The following is an 18664-nucleotide window of genomic DNA, read 5'->3' on the forward strand; positions in this document are numbered from 1 at the left end:
TGTCTTCATATTCAGATGCATCAGTCATCTAACTCTTGTTCAGTCAAAACTACAGGGGACAGATCTCTTTTCCTTTTGGAAGAGGTAGATTGGCTTCCCCTGATCAGCATGATAAGGTCTTACTCCATTTTACGCATTTGAGGCTGAGGCAAGGAAGCAGGTACCTGGGATTGGGTCATCAGTTTCTTAGGTGTGGTTCATACCCTGGGCCTTATAAAGTAAGTAGTTTTCGAAAGAACGGTAGACATGAAAGAAGTCGTCAGTTTGCACTGAGAATTGGTAGTGCAAAGTACTTCCTTGGAAGCCGGTTCCTGCTCAGCAGCTCTGGACCCATCCAAGGTAGAGATATCTGCAGGATCCTTAGTCGAAGAAGAGTTTTGCAGAATACCGGACTCTGAAAGGGTCTCAGTAGCGGCCTGTGAATCCACAGAAGCAGGCATCAGGGGCTACAAAAGTGCCTCACAGGTTTAGACCTGTGCAGTCTGTCTCTGTCTTTATCCTTACGTTTTTTTGGAAGATCTGCTGTTGGATAGCTTACTGAAGCCATATCGGAATTCGAGGACTGTATGCTAAAATATCTAGCTACAATAAGGGCCTGAAGACGTATAGTTCTGACGTTAAACAAAGCACAAAAGCGAAAGTGAGGGATGACATGGTCTGGGCCTAAGGAAGTGACACAGTAAGAATGAAAGTCTCTGTGTGGTATTTGCTTTCCACAGGTTAGACAATTGTTAACTTCTTCTGACATCGGTTAGAGCAAGAACAAAGGATCCCCAATAGGGTACTTAGCTTTAGAAGACTTCAGCTTCAGTTCGGAAGACGAAACTCAGGTAGCGGCTGACTGGCACTTGTGCGAACTGCTTCTGCTTCGTGCTCCTCAGCAATAAAGACTGATGTAATGGTGTCAGCTGCCTTACTTTATACTACTGATGACCTGACATCAGTCCTGAAGCGACAGCAGCCGAAGCAGAAATACTACGCCTCTGGTATTCGGGCCGGCCGAGGGCTACCCTGGCAGGGATAACCCAAATGTGATGACTGCAACAGTGAAACATGAAGAACATCCAGCAGTTGTGACAAAATCTTCCTGGAATATCCACCTTTAGATTTTTATCACTGGGATAATAATTTGCCCTTTATCATGACTGTTATAAGGTATTGAACTGTTTCATAGTCATTGTTCTGCAGTTGATAATGTAAAGTATATCTAGTACACTTGTAAACAATTAATAATCCATGAATGTAGGATTTTGGCAAATGCTTTTTTGTAATCTATCTATGCCATGTTAGGAAACACTTACTGCATTTGGGACATTTATACAGTGTTTTTTTAATTTCTCCATATGTTAAGGATTTGATGTACAATTAATGTTTGCAAACTTAATAATCTGAAGTAGTTTACTCCATTTGGTCTTCAACTTGTGGGTTACGGATCCTTATCAGCTCCGAGCTGGCAACTTTTACTAGCATAAGCTCTGAGCTCCAAACTCCTCCCGTTACCCATAATACACCTCCACTGCCTTTCATCCCCAGATCTTGTTTGCTGCAAATAGCTTTTGCATCATGTCTCTTGAGCTCCAACTTAGTCAAGTGGGTAAAACCTTTGTATCTTTTTTCTTCATATTTTTGTTAGTGTTAGTATAGGTCCCCTTTCTCCTCCTCTCGCTTGGTGCGTCGAGTTATAGACATTTAGGATAGTTAGAGTAGTTTGTACTGTTGTGTAGATTGTAGCTTCCCCTCCCCCCTCAGTGTTTCCTGTGTACGAGTGTGGTGAGTGGGTGTAAGTGCGCCAGTTAGAAAGAAACTGTCTTTTTCTCAAGTTCTCTTTCTACTGAAGCAGTATGGCTGAAAAGCTTTTCAAGCGTTGCACAGAGTGTGGCCATAAATTATCCCCTGCGGATGGCCACACTCTGTGTGTTTTGTGCTTGGGCGTGGCCCATCTGAGTGTGGACTGCAGCATATGTGCAGGCTTCAAACCCTGCGCCATTAAAGATAGGAAGGCCAAGTTGGCTCTCAAAGCCTTCTTCCCCCTTCAGAATCTGTTTCATCTCCGGCTTTGGTCACAGCAGCTGCTGTGGCTGTCTCTCCTTCCTCTATCTTCTGCTTCCCAGGCTGGGACTCAACCGCCTGTACCAAAGCCTGTGACAGCGGTATTGCTTTAGTCTTTGATATCCACCAGTAATGTTGTTCTTAGCACATACAACATACCCAAAATAACTGTCTTATTCTGTAGTTCATATGGAATATTATTTTTAGCCCTTTTGCTCCTACTACTATTTCAACTATCAGGGTATACTTATTCCGCGTTGCTCTAGTTTCTCAATACATCAGTTCCTGTATACAACCTGTATGTTGTCAGGAGGCAGGTTATTGGTTGACAGTTCTTAAGGTGATCTGCGGGTTCACTTTTAAGTTTGAGCACAGTTTTCCTGACTGATAATGAGGCTGATGTAATTTCAGGGAGCACATATAGGTAGGTTTACTCAAGGCTAACGCATGGTACAAAGATGTGAATGCCTTCAATTAAAAGTTGGGTATAGCATCTGGAAATGGTGTTTTCCAGCTGGCAGATATTCTTAATGATCAGTAAAAATTGCTTAATTTCAGTATCCATATCTGCTATAACAGATTTTTTTCCCTTTTATATCTTTGGTCCAGATGCAAATTTCTTGATGTGTTCAACTCGATTCTTGTGGATATTTCTCTAGAATATATTAATTTCCTCATTTTTTGTGGTCTCTCTGTTTTGTTGATTTCTTTCCTAGTTCACTGCAGAAGTTTACTGTGTCATCCTTAAGCACCTTGATTTGTATACTTTTTTATATATTCTTTGTGCGTCTCCCAAGTTTTTCTTTTTTCTTTTCTTCATCTTTGTAGATATTTTTAATTTATTGTTAGAAATGATAGACATCAAATCATAACCTGTTTTGATGTTATATTTTTATTTTAGCACATTCATTTTTCAATGGAGCCTTTACCAAGTTTGCAGTGAGAAGATCATAGCAGTACTGTTCACTCTACTAAGGGTTTTTAGAGCAGTTTCCTACTTTACATTCTTCCAATGAAATTTCTTTTAACCATTTTACAATAGTTTCCAACTGTTTTTTTTTTTTTGTGGTAATTATTTATTTGGTCCTTTATAGTCTTTTACTGATTTATACTTTCTTTGTGATACTGTGTCTGCTATTAGTTTTACACAGCAATGTATTCTATTTTCTGTTACATCATGTGGGTCTCTCTTTACAGTTCCAATTACTACATTAACTTGGTTTATTTACTTATTTATTTTTATAACTGTCCAACTCTTATTCACTTTTGACAGCCTCCGCTATACATTTCTATCAAATCCGGCAAGTTTTCAATTAAATAACACTAGTCATGGTTAAAAATTGCTTCCATGGTTTGTGTTTCCTGCTCTTTCTAGATCTATATAAGCATATATTGGTTTCTGAATGACTCTCCAAGACTTCCTGAGATTTTGTTTTGTGAAACATCATTACCAATATATTTCTGTAGTTACACTTTTACTTCAACATTTACTGGATTTAATAAAGCATTTACTTTATTCTTACACTGCTATACTTCCTCTGTCACTTCTTCAGTGTGTGCGTCTTCAATAACCTATCATTCTGAAGCAACGTTTGCATTTGGGGCTCCCATTAAAATCCTTCAGTTCTTAGGCGATCACTTCATTTTCAACTTCCTCCCTCTCTGTATTACTGAACTGCTTACTGATCAATACTTTAAACGCCTGTGCTGTTATTCCCTTTTTTATAAAACTTATCATGCGTGAGTGTTTTTTCCGATATGCATCTTCAGATATTTAAGATTTTGTTTTGGGCATGTTAGTTAGGACTGATTTTTTTGAGCATATAAGCTGAACCATATTAGGTCTCATTTTCCATAGGTTATTTTCTCTATCTTTATGGTTGCAAATATTGGTGGCCTTTTTTTTCCTTCTCTTTTAACAGAATGAACAAGTGTTTTGATGTTATTTTAGATGATCCTTTTGTGCAAAGCACATACCACCTTCAACACATTTATATGGTTTCAGACGTTCAGAGGTGTTTATGCTGTCATAGGAATGGCCTCCATCCCAAAGTTAAGTTTTAAGAAATCAGTTATGCTTTGGCCAGTGGTGCTCTTTGTAGCACATACAACATATCCAGTACTGCCTTCTCTTGTAATTTATATGGGATTACCTGTACTGCCAACATATTTAATTCTTTTTTTCTTCCACTGTAGTTGCTTCTACTGCAGTATGAATAGCACAGTGATATTACTGAATGTTAATGAGAGTTGGGAAGCACTTACCTATTATAGTCATCGTATCTATATGGTTCAGTCTCTGTGTGAGACCTCTAGTGTATTTTAAGTATCTCTTCTGTGCAAAGCATTTACTGCATTTCCTGCATTGATACAGCTTCTCTCTCTTTTTTTCCCCAAGTGTTTTGGGCTTCTAATACCATGGTGGGAATGGACCCCATTCTTAAGTCAAAGTATCAGTAAATGAAGCCAGGAACTGAGGGACAGTGAGGAAGTCAAACGATGCAAAAATTAATTAAAATCTCCACTTTTAATACAAAAATATAAGACAGGATATGCGCTTTCGCAAGTAGCTTCATCAGATCCATACAAAAATCCAAGTGTTAATTGCATGCTTATATACCTGCAGATAATGACTCATACTCATGGTTAATTAGCAAACAAGGTACTGCCCATCATTTTTAAAGATATAGATGATGTTTAAAATGATAGATAAAAATGAATATATAAAAGCTTCATAAAATGCACTGCTGAAAGATAAATAATGGCTAGGCATCAAATTACAAACATATTGATCAGAATATTGTGACTAACTGAATTATATTAAGAAGCACAAAACTATGTATAAATTAAAAAGTAAATACATCTGTATATAATCAGTGTATAACAATTCATTTGACATTTCTACGTTGTAGAAATGAGTATGAGTCATTATCTGCAGGTATATAAGCATGCAATTAACACTTGGATTTTTGTATGGATCTGATGAAGCTACTTGCGAAAGCGCTTATCCTGTCTTTTATTTTTGTATTAAAAGTGGAGATTTTAATTAATTTTTGCATCGTTTGACTTCCTCACTGTCGCTCAGTTCTTGGCTTCATTTACTGATTTTAAACTTTTTTCTGTGAACCTGAGCGTTTACCTGTCCCATTGGATTTACTTTGCTACATTATTATTCTTTTTCACTTCCGTGGGCAGGAGTGAGTTTTTATAGTGATTTTACACTTGATACACTTATTGTGAATATCGAACTGGATTATAACCCAAGAAGTGATGACTGTGGCATTCCAAGAGGTGAAGACCGTGGTTATGATGCCTTACAGTTAAGGTTTCAACAGCATTTGAAAGGAGCGACTAGTTCTTCCTGTTTTTTCGAGAGTGAGTCAGTCACTGATGATGTAACTGGAGCGACTGTCGATTCAGACAAACTACACACGCTCCTTGAGGGTATTGAGAAAAGCTTTATGAAGTTAAAGCGTCTCCAAACGCAGAGAATGCATTTCCAATTTTGTTTAGAAAAGAACATAATTCCACGTGGTTTGCGTGTTTTTACAATGCCAAGTCAGGGCAGATATTATCCTGAATTGCTGGCACAGTGGCAGCGACTGAATATAGAGGTAAGTCGCAAATACTTACAGCTTCTTATAGACTTCTTCCTTCCGAAGGAAGCCAAAATAATAGACAATATTAACATGCAACAACAGACTTTGTTTAATGACTTTCCAATGGCATTTGTACAGTCATCGTTTGATAATCTGTTGGACAGTGTCTCTGGTTTTGACAGCAAACTGTTGCAACAGAAACGACATAAAGTCACCAGGGATATCAACGATTTTAAGCAAGGCCATGTCTTTATGCGGCCGAGGCATGTCCAAGGACAAAATGAAATGGTACAACGACCAGCTAATCATAATAACAATGATAATAACTTTTTAAATAAGCGATCTGATTTGGAAAATGTAAGTCATAGAAATGTTACAGTGAATGAAACGCATATAGAAAAGTGTATGAGAAGTGACATTTCTGGTTCTAAATACAATGATAAAGCCTGTAGCAATAATGACACTCCTAATTTAAGCATTACTGACATGGGTACTGCCAGTAAAACCAGGAGCGTTGTTACTAGTGATTCACGTGGAATTGACTCCACTATGGACAATCATAATGACACTGTAGATGTCATACATATTTGTCCATCCCAGCATGGGTTCTGATGCAAACTTATACCCAGAAGTACATATTGTTAAAAATAAACCTACTTTTACTGACAAAAATGGGGAAGTTGTTGTCAGACCTAGAAATGCCAACATGAATAGGTCTTTCACTAATGCTCTGTCTTTTCCCTTACCTGTTCGAATGGAGAAAGGCCCGCCAAGAGGACGCTCCCTAAGCAGAGGGAGACAGAACAGGAAACTCTCAGAAGAGTTTGCAACACAAAAAACTCTCAAAAAAATATGGACCAACAAGCGTTAGTCTATAATCTATCTGATATTATACTCACCTCTGAGGACATTCAGCTTCTGAGTAAAGGCCTGAACTTTATTCCTAAAAATCAGAGTAGATTAGTTGATACTATTGTTGATTTAAGAATCTTTTGTAGAAATGTCATGCTAAAGCTTCTTTACAAGGATACTAACACTAGTGCTACACAGGATAATAAATTTGTTTTTAAGAATTTGAGTGATTTTACACCATTACACCACCCCCTTCTGGAAGCCTATCTTAAATTAACAGAAGATGAACTGTATAATTATTATGGTGGTAGAGACACTAGACAAATATTTAAAACCAGAGATAATCTCTCACATAAAGAAAGGCTTTGTTTGAATAAACTACAGAATGACTCCAGCATTATTATTAGACCTGCCGATAAGGGCGGTAAAATAGTCATTTTAAACATGTCTGACTACATTAACAGCATGACCACTATGCTGCAAGATAATTTCTATGAAACTGTCTCTCTAGAAAGTGTATATATAGTGACCAACCATGTGAAACAATCTCTGCATGATATTTTTAAAAGTAAACTAATAGATAAGAACCTCTATGAATATTTGAATATTCTACATCCAGTCATTCCGACTATCAATGGCTTGCCCAAAATACATAAAGGCCCTTATGATCCACCGATGAGACCTATTGTCTCAGGTCATGGTTGGCTAACTGAACACCTCTCTGTATTTATTGAAAAGCATTTGAAACAAGTTTTATCTGATAGTATCACAGTATTAAAAGACTCTAGGCAATTTCTTATTGACCTTTATGAATGTATTAAGCATCTTGGTACAACTACTGGCTATTTATTTGTCACCTTAGATGTACAATCTTTGTCCACTGTCATTCCCAATGACTTAGGGCTGACTTATGTAACGGAATATCTAAAAGAACATAGTAATTATTCTATGGTTTTAATAGATTTGATAATGTATTTTCTGGAGTTGGTCTTAGAGAATAACTTTTTTATGTTCATGACCACTGTTTATAGACAGAAGGAAGGCGTAGCAATGGGCACACCACGTGCCAACAGCTACGCAAATATGTTTCTTGCATACTGGGAAGAACATGTGCTTTTTCGTGAGGAGATATTCAGGCAACACGTAATGTTTTATAGACGTTTCGTCGACGACCTTTTCATTTTATGGGATGGCACTATTGAACAACTAGAATCCATGCATTTCATGATGAATAACCTTACGACTTGCCTTAAGTTTACCATGCAACATTCCTCATGTAGGATAGAGTTCCTAGATTTATTTATTGAGAGATTACCGAACGACATAATCAATACAGGTGTACATCGTAAGGCCTGTTATAGTAATACCTTACTTTCTAGATCCAGTATGCACCCCCCTTACATTTTTAAAAATATTATAAGAGGACAGGCTATCAGGGCCTCAAGATTAAACCCCACGAATGATGGCTTTGAAACTGAGTTAACTAGCCTGAAAAACAGATTGGTCAATAGGGGTTATACCCAAACTGAAATCAACTCCCATATGGATGATATATATGAACTGCGTTGCACTAGAGCAGCACCTTATTTTGGTCCTAGGGAATTTGATAATCCTTTAGGTAATAACTGTAATAACCACAGTATTAGATTTTCAACACAATTTTCTTCTGACTACTTCAAAATCAAGGAAGTTATTAATAGGCATTGGGGTATCTTACATGTTGACAGTGATTTAAAACGGATCGTGGGTGAGACACCCACTTTCCTTTATAGGAATAAACACAATTTAAAAAGGATACTTTGTTACCCTAAAACTATAAAAAGTGATAATAAGGGTGGTTGTACGAAGCCATGTGGGCATTGTAATTTTTGCCATTTTATTGACAGTAACACTCAGTTTTTTCAACCAGACTTACAGAAAGTATTTATGATACAAGCAGATGCAAACTGTATGACATCAGATGTGGTTTATTTGGCTACTTGTCAATCCTGCCCGTCATTCTATGTAGGCAAGACTAATCGCCCCTTAAGAAATAGGATGAGGGTGCATATCTATCATATGAAGAGTGGTACATTGCACAATGCTCTAGCCAAACATATTACATTAAACAACAATGAACATTATTTTTTATTTAAGGTGCTAGAAGTTATTTCTCCTAATGTAAGGGGAGGTGATATCAGAACCTACACAGAAAGTAAGGAAATGCAATGGATTATTTCATTAAGGGCTGACAAAGGTTTTGGCCTGAATAAGAGAGCCTCTATAAGACCAAAACTAAAACAACGTAGAAATGTCAAATGAATTGTTATACACTGATTATATACAGATGTATTTACTTTTTTAATTTATACATAGTTTTGTGTTTCTTAATATAATTCAGTTAGTCACAATATTCTGATCAATATGCTTGTAATTTGATGCCTAGCCATTATTTATCTTTCAGCAATGCATTTTATGAAGCTTTTATATATTCATTTTTATCTACCATTTTAAACATCATCTATATCTTTAAAAATGATGGGCAGTACCTTGTTTGCTAATTAACCATGAGTATGAGTCATTATCTGCAGGTATATAAGCATGCAATTAACACTTGGATTTTTGTATGGATCTGATGAAGCTACTTGTGAAAGCGCTTATCCTGTCTTATATTTTTGTATTAAAAGTGGAGATTTTAATTAATTTTTGCATCGTTTGACTTCCTCACTGTCGCTCAGTTCCTGGCTTCATTTACTGATTTTAAACTTTTTTCTGTGAACCTGAGCGTTTACCTGTCCCATTGGATTTACTTTGCTACATTATTAAGTCAAAGTATGACTAAAGTTCATGAAGTTAGTATTGTTTCAGTCTTTGATGTTACCCAGGAGTGCTCTTAGCAGCACCCGCAATGTGCCCAGTAATGACTCCTGCAATTTGTAGAGTTACATGTATCGGTAACACATCTAACTCATTCACTCCAATGGAGCTCAGCAAGTTTGCTCTGTAACTTCCAGTGGGCAGAGCCTAAGCCTTTTGACAGAATCAAATAACGTCCTCATGTTCATATCTCTGGAATCATAGTGGTTATGAAAGAAGTATAAATGGCAAATTCTTCAGCACAAACTATTTTTATAGTGGTAGTAGTTCTTAAACCAAATTTTAGAAGTCACAGTAAACATGGTAACTATTACAATTCTAGTATTTTGTAAACAACTTACAATATTTCAGCAATCACTCAAGTTACACACATATTGTCAAGCAGCATTGTATTCATCTGGCTGAGAACCTTCATATGAGGCTAATGAGTTCTGTCTGTGTTAGTTGGTTGTTGAGAAATTTAGAAAAATGTGAAAAGTATATCTATATAAATTAATATCATAAAAATAACAATTAATATGTATTTATCTGCAGTAGGCAGAGATCAGATATTAATGCAGCTGAGTTTGACATTGTGTAAGCTTTAAGATGAAACCTTTCAAAACCTTGTACACAACATGGTTTTGGAATTATTGATGCAAATATGAACAAGCAATATTTGATGCCTAGAGGCATCAGTAGGAGTTAACCGCAGATGCACCTGGAGGTGTCACTTGAACGTAATGAGCCAAGTATGACTGTAAATTTTTTTTTTGTAAGACCCATTGCTCCTCCTACTACTACTGGAACTGTCTGGATATCTTTCTTCCACATTGCCCTCATTTCTCCCTGCAAATCCTGGTATTTTATGACTGTGTCTCTCTGTACACAAGACACTGTAGTCAATGAGTGTAGCAATTTCAATAATCAATGCTACTTTTTTCTTCTTTTCATTGACTACTATATCTGGTTTTCTTGCATCTATTTTTGAACAGTGGTATGTGTCATTTTCTATGATGCTTTGTGGCTCATGTTAACAGTGCTTTTCAGCTACTTCAGTATTATAGTGTTTGCACAATCCCCAATGCAGCAGTCTTGCCACACTACTATGCCTTTCAGTACACAGTCATTCTGCCATTAGTATTATCACACCCAGCAACAAGATGTGTAACTGTTTCCAATTCTGTTTTACAAAACTTACATTTGTTTGCTTCTCCCACATGTTCAATAGATTTTGTACACCAATGTGTACGTAGCCCATTGTCTTGGGCTGCCAATATTAACCTTTCATCTTTTCCTTTGAATTCACCTCTCCTAAATGATTCCTGGGTTCCAGGTCAACATGATGTTCTTCAAGGAGTTTTCTATACTTGCAACTTTATTTATGCATTTTCCACATTTCTTGCCTTATCATCTGATCTTTCACCTTATACTCTTACTTTTGTTTTTTTGACACATTCAGCTGTTGCCTGATTTGTATCTACTTCTGGCTTGATTTCCATTCCTGCTTGACATCGATATGATACTGCTTAAGAAGGGAAGTCATCTTAGATTTATTCTCCTCATGTTTCAAAATGTTGACTATGCTTGCTTCTTGTGAGGTCAGCAGATAAGTATGCAGTCCCACGATTGCACATCTAAACATGTAATCTATTTCAAGGAGGTCCATACCTCCTTCAGAACGGGGAACATATAATCTTGTTATGCACTGACTTTCATAAATCATTTGTTGAGCATGACATATCCTTCTTGTTTTCCTGTCTAATCTATAAATTACCTTTTGTGGCCAGTCAATCACTCCAAAACTGTAAGTTAGGACAGGAATAGCAAATTGGTTTATAGCTTGAATTTTGTTCCTAGATGTCAATACTGTTTTCAGGATTAAATTAAGTCTTCTAAAATATTCCTTACTAAGTTTTATTCCCATTTGTTCATGTTTTATTGTTGATCCTTCATCATTTCCCAAACATTTATACACTCCCTCTTGTTCAAGTTCTTTTATATCACATTCTTTTCCCAAACTGAAGTTTTCTTGGTGCTGCATCTTTCCAGCTTTAAAGGTTGCTTTGGCACATTTATCAAGACCAAATGACATTCTTATATCATCTGAAAAAGTTTTTAATACTTGCAATTGTGCTTTCAGTTCCTCATCTGATGAGCTGTACAGTTTTACATCATCAACAGAGAAGATGAGAAGTCTTTACACTTTGTTGCTTTCTGGAAGCCAAATTATAGCCATGACCTAAACAGTTATGCAACAGCTTAATGGGTTAAGAGCAAGGCAAAAGAGCAATGGTGACAGAGAGTCACCCTGGAATATCCCCCTTTGGATTTTTATCACTGGAATAATAATTTGTGCTTTATCATGGCTTAATTTCAAAGTGGTTTTCCACTGTTTCATGGTTGCTGTGATGTAGTTTATCAGTGTAAGGTGTATCTTATACATTTTAAGCACTCTTTTATCCATTAATGTGGGATACTGTCAAATGCTTTTTTGTAATCAATCCATGCCATACTTAGACTGTTCCCCATTTTACATTTCTCCACTATGATTTTATTTAACAACAAATGATGTTTTGTTCCGTATGACTTGCTTTTATTGCCCTTTTGTTCTATTGCCATAATTGAGTTTTCTTCTAAGTTTTTTACACTCTGGCAGCATCAATTCCAGTGTATAGTTTATACGTCGTCTGAAGGCAAGTTATTGGTCTATAAATTTTAGGGTAACTTGCAGGTTTATTCTTAAGTAGGAGCATTATTTTTCCTGTTGTTAGCCAGGTTGGTGTCTGTTCAGTGTATGCATCTAAACAGTTCTTACTCATGGCTAAATCTTCATACAAAGATGTTAATACTTTTAACCAGAAGTTAGATTTTCTACACTGAATCCTTCATCTCGCAGGTACTCCATAACCTCAGTTTCTATTTCTTTAACTTCTTCATTGCTAATCTTCTTTTCTACTTTTCCTCTTTGTCTTCTTATTTTTTGTATTGTAAATTTTTCCATGTCTGGATTCTTCTGCCTGTATTTCTCTTCAAATATCTTTGGTGCTGCTTTTTTTGTAGTGAGTAGTTTTGTTTTCTCCTTTGCATAAATATTACACCATATTAAATCCCTTTTTCTTTCCCATGTCCATATTTCTTTTTCAGATGTCTCCTGATCTTCCTGTTTCTCCTTACTTTGGGGACTCTTTCCATCATGCTGTGATGTAACCTGTATTAGACCTTCTACAACAAAGCCTTCAATTTGCAGGCATTCCATAACTTCAACTTCTATTTTTTTAACTTCTACTTTACTAATTTTCCTCTGTACACTCCCTCTTTGTGATATTATTTTTTTTATTGTGAAATGTTCCATATCTGGATGCTTTTGCCTGTATTTCTCTTCAAATATCTTTGTGGTTGCCTTTTTTATATTGATTAATTTGGCTTTAAACTTTGCATAAATACTGCACCATATCAAATCTCTCTTTCTTTCCCATGTCCACATTTCTTTTTTATACCTTTCTCCTGTGTGGGAGTTCAGGTGGTATCTCAGGTGTCCCTTGCTTACAAAGCACTTACCACATTCAGTACATGTATATGGCTTCACTCCTCTGTGAGAGTTCACGTGGTATCTTAGGTGTCCCTTGCTTACAAAGCACCTACTGCATTCAGTACATTTATATGGTTTCTCTCCCGTGTGTAGGCCCTGATGCAATTGAAGGTAACGGGAAGATGTGAAACACTTACTACACTCAGAACATTTGTGTGGTTTCTCACGTTTGTGAATTACCTGATGATGCAGAAGGTTACTGAGAAATGCAAAACACTTACTGCATTCAGTACATTTATATGGTTTTTCGCCTGTGTGAGTCTTTTGATGATCTAGTAAACTACTTTTGAGTGCATAACACTTACTGCATTCAGTACATTTATATGGTTTTTCTCCCGTGTGAGTCTTTTGATGATGTAGTAAACTTCTTTTGCGTGCAAAATACTTACTGCATTCAGTACATTTATATGGTTTCTCTCTCAGGTGAGTAGCATGATGGAGACGAAGACTACTAAGGCATATGAAACACTTGCCACATTCATCACATTTATATGGTCGCTCTCCTCTGTGAACAAGTTCATGATGTCGAAGGCTACCGAGAAATGTGAAACACTTACTGCACTGAGTACATTTGTATGGTTTGTCCCCTGTGTGAATGGCATAATGCTGTCGAAGGCTAAAGTGAGTTGTGAAACACTTACTGCATTCAGTACATTTATAGGACTTTTTCCGTTTATGAGGTCTCTGATAGATTGCTGAACCTTGCTGTACAGTAAAACATGTGCCACTTTTAGTACTGTTTTTCAGCTTAAGTCCCGAGGGAAGCTGTTTTATAGGCTTAAGATGAAGCTTGTCATATTCCTTTCCAGTCTGAGCATACTGTGGCACATTTTCTGCAGAATGATGTAACTGGGGTCTTCCAAGTGATGACAGCCGACTGCACTCTGTGCTTCTTCTACCTAAAAACAAGGGTATTTGTTAGCATTTTGCTACAACAGAAATATGCTATGTATTGTATTGTCATCACAACAGAATGCATGTACTGTTCAGTTCAGTGGCCACATATCATACTTACCAATATTTGGGGGAGGAATACAATACCATGTCCAACAGGTATCTACTTTGTATACCTATTAAATCAAAGGAGTGTACCATCTAAGTCAAGAAACAAGAAGAGATGACAGCACTGGTAGTTTCAGGATGACTGTTTGTATGCTTCCCATGACTGTCAACAATTAAGCTTGCAACCTACTTAACACTAAAAAAAATCAGCTTTGTTAGAACAGTGCAAATGTAATGGTCCTCAGAGATTTCCAGTGATGCTGTCAAAAGTTAGTTACATTGTCATAGTATAATGGCACTTTTGTTTTGCCCAAGGAGTACAACAGAGAGTTTCTTGATAGATTAAACACAAACTTATACCATTCTGCTTTATGATGAAACAGTCCTCAGCCCACAAACATTTGGAAAAATTACCTTCGCTATCGATCTTTCTTTTCTTACAAGAAGACAGAACTGTCTTAAGTATGTGTGGAAACGAAACCAAGATGAACCAAAATATAAAAGTCAAAGCTTAATGTGAGTTCATTAACTTTCTTCTATGCCTAGTTATCTTTCCAAAAATATTCTTCAGTAACACCATTTTTGAAATAAACATGAAATGAATTACAGTCACTATACTCCACTTGCTGGTCACATCTAAATGCACTACAGACCTTCAATAAGTGCTTTGACTGCACACTTTAAACTTGCCTTCAATGTTTCAGTGAAAGGAATTATAGTACAACTACATTAATGTATTTCAGCTTGCTTCACCCATAAGCAGACTATTCCTGCCATGCAAACCAAAGGATTAACTGTAAAAGAAGGCAGGGGTCAGCCACTTTCATCCATAAACCGTCTTAATACACAGGCATTACTGCCAATTTATTGTGTACACCTTACATATAAGATTGTGAACAACTAAAAATTACAATAATGGCCACAGTCAAGTATTTACATTCATTGCTGTCAGACACATACAATAGCCCACTGACAAGTACAGTCAATCACAAACAGTAATGTATCTCCACTTAAATGACAGAAATCCACACTATCAATGCAAAGACAAACAATCAGCAAAAATAAAACAATACGGCCAGTGTAAAGAATCCCATCTTCTTTCAAATGCATAAACATTAGCCTTGCAAAACAATATCAATGACTGTTGTGATAAAATGACAGTAGAAGTCAGTCAATTGCATTCACAGACTGCACTGTATCCTCCACCTATAAAAACCTAAATTGGTTATCTGAAATGTCAGGTTATAATAAAATGCCCACTGTAACTGATTCCAAGTTGTTTCACATACATGCATCCTTGCCCTCACATACATGCATCCTAGCCTAGTAGCCTTAAAAGCCACTTCAAATATCTGACTGGTATTAAAATGGACATAACAATTATTCAAACTTGCTCCAATAACACACAGGAGTCAAAATAAAGTTAGTTCCTTCTAATGAGGTATAAGTGAAATAAAAAAAATTGAGGAGTGGCATGTTTTTCAGGAGCTCTGCGGTCAATCAGTGGGCATATGTACCAGCACTGCTATCATGCAAAAAGAGATTTGTAAAATCCTTTATTTGACTGCCTCATAACTATTTTACAGACTCATGCTTCTCACTCACTCTGATTTCAGAAATGCTGAAAAATCACATAAAAAAAGCATCTAATTCACCCTATAATGAAAGTCTTTCACAAATGTTCATTTTATTTCTGGAAGAGGAGCATGGCCACCGCTGCTGACATGTCTGCCATAAAACTGCTGTAAAAAGGAATGAAAACAAATGAAATGGTGTCATTCACATTGCCACTGAGCTGTAATACCATATATAAAATTGAGAGCACGTATGTTCCTCCTCCTATTTCTAAGGATCAAAATGCTTACTGTGTGCATATATTATGAATTATTAAAACTCAACGAGACTGTCAGTGGCACCAATTATTTTTTTTTTTTAGTAGATGACAATGACAACTTATTTGCAATAAAGTACATCAGTACTGCTATAAGCTTCTCATTAGCAAACACAGTAAAGAAACTGCTAACAAAAACAGACTAATTCTGTCTGCACTAACATTAAACTGCATAACAGATCAGTCAGTTTTATTAAAGTTGCTTTTTACTAAGTTTGCAATGAGAAGCTCAGAGCAATACTGCTTGCTGCTGAGAAGGCAGAGAAAAGAAATCTAACCCTCCTGCAAACAGTGGTTCCAATAATTCACAATGCACTGAGAAATGCAGCAAGGCAAGTACTCCAGCATCTTGAAGGAACAGTCTTTTCCTTTTATGAATGCAGCCTTTGCCTTTAACTTAATGCACCATACTGTTCTAACTCAGAAACTCTCACAAGAACTGAAAGGTAAGACTGAGGACAGCACCATCATTTTTCAAATGAAATGTAATCAACTCTTCTCTAAATATTGCTAGAAGGTGTGTAGCAACACTGCAATTCTGTAAGTTCATTATGTGCTCTTCTAAGCAGTTTATAATGATGTCAGCATCTTGGGGTTTTGGCCTGAGCAACTTAGGTGAAAGAAATGGAGGAGGGTCATACTGATGGGGATGAACTTCAAATGCAATGCTTTGATGGGCCGGTTCGTGATCCAAAGAACACCTGTTGGATGCCCCCCATTTTGCCATTTAAAATATTAATTTGTTTTCTTAAATTATATTCTGGGTAAGCTGCCAATACTACTGCTAAAATAAGTCAAATGTATGCTGATTTGTCAGTTTTCCAAATCTGCTCTCAATGAGCAGATGTTCAGCTCACTTTAGTCAAATATGGGACCCGACAATATCCCTGGATGTGTTCTACATGAACCACAAAGTGAACTGGCACCATATCTGTGTGCCCTGTTCAATCACAGCCTCACCTCAGCCTTTGTCCCTACCAATTGGCGCACTACTACAGTCATCCCTCTCCATAAAGGGGGAGCAACTACAGACCCCTGGAATTATCGCCTTATTAGTCTGATGAGTCTGATACGAAAGGCTATGGAGCACATCATCATGGCCCTAATTAACAAGGATATAGGGAATCTCCAAACTCTAGATCCTACTCAATTTGGTTTTGTGAAAGGTAGATCATATGCCTGCTCAACCTGGTTGACTACTTTGAGTCAGTCACCAGAGCTTTGGATGAGGGAAAGGCAGTTCATACAGCCTACCTTGATCTGGCCAAGGCATTTGATACCATTCCCCACTCAGGAACAATTAAGAAACTCACCAAACTAGGCATCAACCCCTATATCACTAGGTGGGTTGCAAATTGGCTCACAGATAGAACCCAAAGTGTAAAAGTAGCAGACTCCAAGTCAGACTGCTGACCAGTCACGAGTGGAGTCCCACAGCGGTCGGTCCTGGGTCCTCTCCTGTTTGGCATCTACTTCTCAGAGGTCCAGGCCACACAGAGGGACTCTGGCTGACCAAGTTCGCAGATGACTGCAAGCTGGGAGCCATTATTAACTCCCCAAGTGATGTAGACATCCTACAGAAAGGCCTCACTGAGACCAATGACTGGTGTCGAAACCATGGCCTTAAGCTTAATGCCAAAAAATGCGTCATCCCCTTTGGGAAAAACTCAGTTCCCACTAATTACTACATTGATGGGAGCGCACTGAACACTGAAGGCATTATAAGAGATCTGGGGACACAGGTTGATAGCAACCTCTCCTTTGACTGCCACATTGCCACTGTGGTCAGAAAGTCCTTCTATCTGGCACATCTCATTATCAAGGGTTTTGCATCTAGGAAGAAAGAGGCATCTCCCTCTACTCTTCCTTCATTAGGCTAATCATTAAGTATAATGCCCAATTTGGCATGTACCTCACTAGACACATGCAACAGCTGGAAAGACCACAAAAGTACCTCACAAAGATGATCCTAGGCCTTAAACACATGTCCTACATGGACAGACTAAAAAAAATGCCAGTTATTCTCTGTCTCATATCGTCTACCAAGAGGCGATCTCTGTTTGACTTATAAAACTATGTCTGACCCAGCTCTGTTAGAAATGCTACATCTAAGGAAATCCCAATCCCTCTGCACCACACACTCCAGAGGCCTCAACCTCATTACCACAATCAACAGAACATGCTGGAGGGACAGGTTCATAAACCAGAGACTGCCCATGCTTTGGAATAGACTCCCCATACATGTCAAGCAGAGCACCTCACTGGCCATCTTCAAGAGTAATCTTGATGAGTGGATGGGAAATAGAAAGTTTACCACGGGGATCACTCCAGTGACTCTACATGACAGAGGCACTGGGAACTAACATCGGACAGCACAATGCCAGGGCACTTCTATGGGCTAGGCTTGTAAAGGCTCCAGGGCCATTAGCCTAGTACACACCTATGAACCCTTGAACTAAACCAGCCTGTAGCACAAGGTTAATTACTGCCTCACACTGTTATAACGTGAACCTCTCTGTCAGGTTTCACCTTCCAGCTCACTGTTCTCTCCTGTCTCCCTACTGGTAACCCTCTTCATGTCCAAGTGCTCATACTTATTTTGCTGCAGCCTCTTTTCCTTCCCTTCAAGTAAATTACTTCCTACATAACCTCTACAACTGAATTTATAACAAATTCCCTCTATGGTCTCTATTATACTTATGCCACTTAAACAAATTTTCTATAATACCTGCTACAAACACAGGTGTACATTCTGATCCAATTCCTGTTACACATACAGCTGTACAGTCAGACCTTAAGACACCTACTACAGACCTACAGACACGTGTACAATCTGGTCTTATA

General features: G+C 37.5%; 1 protein-coding gene across 1 annotated transcript in view; it reads right to left on the reverse strand.

The window, feature by feature from the left end:
- Nucleotides 1-12768: 12768 nt before the first annotated feature.
- Nucleotides 12769-18664, reverse strand: part of LOC122813911 (zinc finger protein 25-like) — a gene marked incomplete at its 3' end in the record, with an annotated part of 269965 nt that continues 264069 nt past the window's right edge. Inside the window, exon 7 of the mRNA XM_044086455.1 lies at nt 12769-13826. Within this exon, the coding sequence (XP_043942390.1) occupies nt 12769-13826 (1058 nt within the window). The remainder of the gene's footprint in view (nt 13827-18664) is intronic.

This window comes from Protopterus annectens, chromosome 10.part0 (assembly GCF_019279795.1).
Source record: "Protopterus annectens isolate FY-2018-M chromosome 10.part0, PAN1.0, whole genome shotgun sequence".
Taxonomy (NCBI): Eukaryota; Metazoa; Chordata; order Ceratodontiformes; family Protopteridae; genus Protopterus; species Protopterus annectens.